A 7756-nucleotide genomic window follows, 5' to 3' on the forward strand; every position below is an offset into this window, starting at 1 on the left:
CAGATGAGCTGACCTGTATTTCTCTTAAACTTCTAAACATACTTGTGAATTCTGAGAACTCATAACTAACTACAACTGTTATTGATACTTTTCCTGTGGTTATTTTTCATTGAAGGTGAACTTCTAAATCTGCTCAGCATGTTGCTTTGAAATTGCTAAGTTTTAAGTGTACATATACATAAGTATACATAAAATACTGCAAAATTTGATTATCTTTCATAGGGAAGTTTTTACCTTTGAAGACAATGTTAGGACCAAGATATGATGAACAGGTTGCTGAAGAAAATCGTTTTCACCCAAGTATGTTATCCAACTACTTAAAGAGTCTGAAGGTAAAGTTAAATTTTCTAGTAATTGAAACATTATTTTTATTATTAATGTTTATTCAAATGTTGTTTTTCAGGTTTAAGAAAAAAGTGGCTGATGGCTTCCTTTAGGACATCTGTACAGAAAATTTTTTTTTGTTTACATTTTCAGGTTTTCTCTGCAACTCCTAAATTTCCAAAAGTACTGTCTTATGGGAAAGAATTGCACAAAATCCTCCAGCTCATCACTGTATAAGCTGCAAGAATCTTACTCTGCTCTTATTACTCTTGCATCTTGGAGAGATGTCATTGTCAGAATTCAGATAGTCTGAGTTTGTAATTTCACAAATGACTCTTGCGTATAGATATGTTAAGTTGCAGTTTTGTTTATGGGAGTGAAAGCATTTAAAAGCGAAAACAGAATTTCAATAGAACTCTTTTGTAGTTTCTTTGCATAGTTTTCTTCTTTTGATGCATAGAATGCTTTATGGTATCTAACTAGTCATCCTCGAGTATGGAAGAAAACAATTTATGGATTTTATTCAGTGGAAAAAAAAAAAGCATAAATGGAAAAAAATTTAGGAGTGTGGATTGGGACCCAGGAGGGTGGATGAGTGCCTTTATCATTGGGTTACAGAGTTGTGCTTCTGACTTATTTCTTCATTCTCTGTTTTGCCCATTTCTGTCTGTGTACTTCGACTTGCTTGTTGTTCTGCAGCGTAGTACAACTTTGACAATAAAGGTGAGGAACAGGACCTTTCCAGCCTTTCATGTAGGTCTGTGAAATGTGCCCAGTCCAGTGCATCTGGAGATGTGGGAAATGGGATTTTGAACCTCCCAGGCAAAGAAAGGCCTACAACCTAATTCTTTTAATCTGTTTATTACAATGTTATATAGAAGATTAGCACCGTATTTTTTTGACTTTGTGTTTTTATAGAACTAACTGTGCTAGTGACATTTTTTCTGTGTGTGTTTGTTTTTTCCTGTTCATCTAAATTAATTCTGAACTTGTTTAACAATATCAGAGCTTAAACATCAGAAGAATCAGGTGACTAAAATACAAGAATCTTCATTTTATGAATCTTATTTAGGCTTAGGTATGAAGTAGATGGTGAGCTACTCCGTGTAGCGGCGACAGAAGTAACTGTGGGCTAATGTGATAAGAAAGTACTATCAGTGAAGCATATGTTCTCAGGTGCTTGAACTGGTAGGATTTTTCTTGTTTGAATTCTTAGATCTGTGCATCTAAATTCTGCTTGAGTTCCTCTTTTTATGCATTATGTTGGTTTTGACTGACCAGCTTTAGCGGGCATAGCTAGAAGTTTTCCAAAACCAATCTTATTCATGGTTTAAAGTAATTTAAAATTCTGCATATGCTTTGAAGTTAGAGAGAACTTCAGAGATTTACTCAGAATTTCTGACTATTTGCTGCTTAGTGATTTGTCACCAAAAAAGAAATCATGGTGAGCCTTCATAGCCTTTCCATTAGGCACATCAATGAGTTCTGTTGCAATACTGCAAATTCGTAATGTCTTGAGTGACATCAGATAATTAGAATCTGATAGTACAATTGCTAGCATGAGGATCCCCACTTGTATTTTGGTAATTTTGGTTAACAGTTAGAGCATACAATTTCTCTCAAACTCCCTGTTCTCATCAAATCTATTATATTGTCTTGAACCCTGGTATTGTTGCTAAATGTTTGCTGTTTGAAAATATATGATGTTTTGTTTGCTGAGATAAGCAGAGGGTTACTGGAGTGCTATATTTGTAGAACAGCAGTTTACCAACAATCTGGCAATGAGATGAATGTGCAGTTGAGGACACCTTGAAAAGTCTGTTTTCCCAAGGTGAAAGTGGCTGACCGTGCATGGTTCTCATCATTTTACGATAGTGTGTTTTACTGCTGATACTTTGCAGAATGAATCACTTCTGAAACCTGTTATTACTTAAGTCCATATAGTTTATCTCCCAAGTAAGAGACTTCAACAGAAGCTTTTACATCTGGATTTTGGTAAAAGTGAGATATTGCTACTACCACAGATTTTTGAAAGTATTGGTTCAGCATTTAAGACAAGATCTGTCTGGGAGGAACTTTCTCTAACAAACTTACTGTGCAATTCCTTTTTCTCCTGGAGCTGGTTGCTGAAAATCTGAGTGTTAGGAACTGATTTGATAAGGGATGGTAACCCCATTTTTCTTCTGATTGCCACTATTGACATAATATCTTAATGGTCTCAAAAAAAATTTACAGGAGCAATTGGTAACTGTGAATACTTTTTTTATTTCTTGAGTAGGTAGGTTAGTACTGTTTATGCTTTATAAAAGGTAGTTTTATTTCTGTTATGAAGAGCTAGGACATTAGTTAACTCAAAAGAATGTTTGGATAATTAGTATGCTCAAGTTACAGTATTCCTATTAGGAAAACTAGTTACCAGTTTTCAGCCACATTATTGTTTTCACAAATAAATTCAATCACTGTTTTCAACTATTTTCCTCAAATAAGAAATGCAAGAAAAAAATCCTGGGACTGGAAGGAATCCAGTGTATTGTAGTATGCTCTCTCCCTCCTGGGGAGGATATTTTCAAGTTCCAACATCTAATGAGAAACTTCTGGGATCGCACAGGGGGAAGCTAGCGAAGCCCGTTAATTGCACAGCAGCAGAAGAGCGCATGCATAAGGCATTGATAGCTGGAGGTAGCTGGAATGTGAGAAAGTGAGGAGGAGGGCTTTTGTAGCTGTAGGAGGACATGGAGAACCTGGTCAAAATAGGTATGAGCAGAATGGGGGTGGTATGAAGATCTTGGTATTATTGTATGTAAAAGATGAGAATTTCAAGCTATTGATGAACTTTTTTTTTTCCTTCTATCTAGTCATCTTTTACAATTAGAAGCAAGAAAAAGAACTAGTTTCAATTGTGCTTCAATGTGGTGTCTAAAATTGTAGTGTTGCAACAGTCCTTGTAAAAAATAAATGTATGTTTTAGTGAGAAGTTGCTCAACAATTTAAAATTATTCCTTCTTCCAAAGCTGTGTCATTCAATGGGCGTGGTGGACTGAAAGATGTGATTAATGCAAAACATTGGCTGGAAAAACATTTTTTTTTCCAGTGGGTGACTATCTGTTTTAACTTAGATAGTTTTTTAAAAAATCAGCCTCTATTAAGAACTTTCTAGGACCAAACTTAGGAGAGCATGACTGTGCTGACTGGTGTGCTGTCAGGGTTTCAGAGCAGAGCATAGCACCTGCGTGATGAACGTACGTGGACTAGAATCTGTTCTATGGGTGAGAATTGTGGTCGGTTAGGACAAGCATGGTGTAACCTTGGTTCAGTGACTGAAACGTTTCAATTTCTGTGGTACCCATGGTTTTTTTGCATGGATTTTTTGAACATAATTGTATACTTTCATATGTTATGTAATCTCCCATACTTTTTGTAAATTTCTTTATCCTTTTCTTTTGCCTTGCATGCTCTAAATTGCAGTGTGTTATGTGCAGCTAATCCCATGAACCAAGAGAGTGAATGTTTATGCTTTCTGTAAAGCAAGGAAACTGCTTTCAGGCTTTATACACTCTGTATGCCATACATGCTGTTATAGCTTTGGCTAAATTATATCGGATGCCTGTTTGGTTTACTACTCCATGAAATATGTGAGGAACAGTGTCACTTCACAGGATCTTTGCTTGTATATGATTGAAATAATAATGGCAAAGGAATAGCAGGCCAGCAGTCCTAGAGTCCTGTAGTTCACAATTTTCTCTCTAGCAGATGCTTTGCTGTATTTCATTTTCGTATTCAAATTAAAGGCAACATCCCAAATGCTTGGTGACGCTTTGGGTCTGAAGTACGTTGTAGTGTAGTGTTCTCCTGGCTTCTACATGTCAGTCAGGAAACTAAAATCTGTAAGTGAGTCTGTTCAAAAGAGTAATTTCTAAAAGTTGAGGGAAGAGCATGTGAATATTCTTTGAGCTCGAAAGCTTTGACATAAAATTAATTTTTGTGCTTCACGTATCTTCTCAGTGATATTTCTTCATTGTAGCAGGAGTATGGGGAGATTTGGAGGCTTCTGGTGGGACCATTTGAAGCTACTGGTATTTGAGAACAGTGGAATTGACTTTGAGTTTTCAACACTAAAATGGAATTGTCTCTCCCTTACTTTTGGATGGGAGGATGTGAAACTGTGTTCTGCAAATCACTTCATTTCTTCTTGTAGCTCTCCTTTAACAATTTGATATATTAAACAGTTACCTTTTAGTCTGTCTTCACGCTTTTATTAAAGGTTGTTTTCCTCACAATTCTTTTTTGCTTTCTCCAGGCTGTCAGATGATACAGCATTTTTTTCCAAGAGTAATTCACGTTTTGGAATGTCTTCTTTCTTACTAGACTGGAACTGAATGCAAAAAGCTTTACTTTAAAATTATTTTTTCATTACATCTTAGTCTTTGAAAATAACTTTTTGACCTCTTAGTTGAGGAAATCTCGGAAGCATTACACCTAATGCCATATTGTACATAAAAGAATAGGTTATCAAGCTGAGCTATGTAGAAGTTGGGGAGGAGGGTGATTAGGGGGCTGTTTATGTGACTTCATAGACTAAAGCTGTCTGGTAAAAACACACCTGATTCTCACATCAGTCTTTTTGCCATCTCTAACCATACTATTGATAAGATGCAGAACACAGAGATTCTTGTGCTTTTTTGGGGGCATGGCATGCTACTGGAAGATACTCTGTGAATTCCCTCCATGGAGCCATTGCTTGTATAGAACGGTAGAAAAATATCTAAATCGTTTTCATAGGACTAGCTCATTTTAGATGTACTTTCTATCCTAGCATGTTGTCTTGTACAATCACCTAGAAGTACTGGTGTGGGAATATGTCATTCTCCTCTGAACAGTTATTTTTAACTGATTTATATCAGTGTCATAGTGTTATAGACGTACAGCATGTAGCACCTGGAAATTTGTGTGGTCTGACTTGTGAATTAAGTAGTCTTTGACATATTTGCTAAATGGTGTTGAGAATGGTGGGGAGGAAAGTAATCATTGAGTTAATTACCTTTTGTATACTTCCTACAGAATTAATCACTGACTGGTATGCTGCCAGTCTGTATGTTTAGCAGCTCGGTTGACACTAAATATTTGAAGTTTCAGGTGATGTAACATTATTTTCAGGTGGACCCCACTGAAGTAGCTTGTATTTCTGCAAAACACAGTAACAGAAGTAAATACTCTGAATACAATATACAAAGTTGAAGTAAACAAAGAGAAATTCAGAAGTGATTTGGATATTACACTACAAATGCTTAATGCTGCTAACACAACATTATAATACTTTTTAATATCTGATAAAACTATTAAGAAAGTAAAAAAGTATTATAAAAGTATTGTGAAGGTATATCATCAGAACTTTGAATACTGTGGATAACTACCTCTGTAGATAAGTGGAAATTTGTCTTTGGGGTCTACCGAACAACATATCCATGTGCAGCAGCTGTTTCTGAACTGTATTCCAGTTTTCAGAAGAGATTAATTATTTGTCTGGAAGCAGTGTTTTAATTTGTAATTCTTCCAACTGCACTGATAAATTATTGCCTGTCTGTTGACCTTAAGGTAAATAACACCTGATAAAAATCTTATTAATGAGTATGTGCTGGAGTTTTGAATATATTGAAGAAGCAGTGTTCTTCTGTGTTTTTGTATGCATAACATGCTTCAGTGTTAATGTGTTTTTAAGTGCACTGTTGATGTATCTTTAAAAAAGACAAAGCTGTGGAACAAGGATTTTGCTAAACTACCACTCTTAAAATGCCTTTTAAAAAGACATCTGGTTTCATGGTGAGGATCCTGCTTGAAAGCATGACATTCAGCATTTTTACCAAAAGCAATTTCTTACACTTACAAGGCAGGAGACTAGGAAGACTTTCAGTACACAGGTGTGTTAGTGAGCTGATTTTGCACTGTAACACTGGGAGGTTTATGTTAGTTGAAATGTTATTTGGACCAAGGATCAGTAGGATGCACTTTGCTGATGTTTTCTGTGTGTTGGATGCCACTCAGTGGCATTTCTGCTTTCCATCTTGCTTTTTAAAAACATAGTAACTTCCTAAGACTGCTTTAAAAGATCTGTTTTATAGCTATATAAACGAAATGCTAAAAAAGCAAGTTCATACACAAGGGGACACATTAGGGTAGAGTGGGCAAGACAGCCTGAATTCAAGTACATCCTAACATCTGAGTGGTTGACACTGCCACCTTAATTTACTGACACTATCTTTGAAGATTTCAAGTTGTTTCACATTCTAGCTTTGAGTAAAATATTTCTGAGAATTTAAGGGAATTTTTGTTTTAAACTTGAAAATGTGTCTGTTTTGCACTCTAGTTTAATGGATGGTTAAATTAAGATGAGTTATTTTTTCTGGAAGTATACTTACGTAAGTCTCAGTAGTTAGTTTTTCTTACGGTCCTTTCACAGTACCAGTTTTTAATATTGCTCTACTTAAAGGATAAGAGCACCTGATTCCACCTTATTTGTATTTTAACACATTAAAATTATTATTTACCAGATACTTTCCTGCTGTTAGCAGATCCTTCTTATTTAGAAATGTTGGTAGGAACAAACTGAAGCTTTTGAATTGATGGCTGGTGCTGATTCAAACACCAGCTTTCACAGAGAAACACTGTGATGGTGGTAAAATGCAGATTTTTACGAACAAATGCAGTATTTAAGAATTTTTAAACTTGCAGCTGTAGCCTGCTATTGCTTTTAATTTGGGTGTTATTGGCCATTTAATGTTTATGCACTGATATTTGAACCACATATATAAATTTACTTTATTTCTTATTTTTTGGGTTTTTTTTTTAGGTTAAAATGGGTTTACTGGTAGACTTGACCAACACCACTAGATTCTATGATAGGAATGATATAGAGAAAGAGGGGATTAAGTATATAAAGCTCCAGTGTAAAGGGTAAGTTGTCTGCACTTTTTTTATATTCAGCTTTTAATTTGAAAGATCACACTGAAGTAATTAATCTTTTTTTTTTTTTTTTTCCCTCCCTCTTCCCTTTCCCTCAGCTGTCTCCTAATCTGTGTGTTCCTCTGTTTTTCAGGCATGGTGAGTGCCCTACACCTGAGAATACGGAAACATTTATCCGTGTATGTGAACATTTCAGTGATAAGAATCCCTCAGAGCTTATAGGTATATCTCCTTATATCCATTATATCCATCATTAGTTTTTACTGTTAATTTATTTCATATTTACACATAACTGCAGTCTCTTATTCTTAAAGGCCTAAGCAAAGGAATTTCCTCAGTACAGTGTTCATGCATATGCAGATTTGATTGCTTTTACTCCAGAAACAGCATGTTTCTGTTTTTTAGAAAAACTAGTATGTTTCTGCATCTATCAATTTGATTACAGCTATTGACTTAGTGCAGAAAAATGTACAGG

At 35.4% G+C, this 7756-nt stretch overlaps 1 protein-coding gene across 1 annotated transcript; it reads left to right on the forward strand.

Moving 5' to 3' along the window:
* Positions 1 to 222: 222 nt before the first annotated feature.
* Positions 223 to 7503, forward strand: LOC104164866 (mRNA-capping enzyme-like; the record flags this gene model as incomplete). Its single annotated transcript, XM_009704329.1, has 3 exons — positions 223 to 332; positions 7169 to 7272; positions 7415 to 7503. Coding segments are annotated over 3 exons (303 nt in total), but the record flags the coding sequence as incomplete, so codon positions are not given.
* Between the last annotated feature and the right edge of the window lie 253 nt (positions 7504 to 7756).

The sequence above is a fragment of the Cariama cristata genome, unplaced genomic scaffold, assembly GCF_000690535.1.
Source record: "Cariama cristata isolate BGI_N322 unplaced genomic scaffold, ASM69053v1 scaffold13267, whole genome shotgun sequence".
Lineage (NCBI taxonomy): Eukaryota > Metazoa > Chordata > Aves > Cariamiformes > Cariamidae > Cariama > Cariama cristata.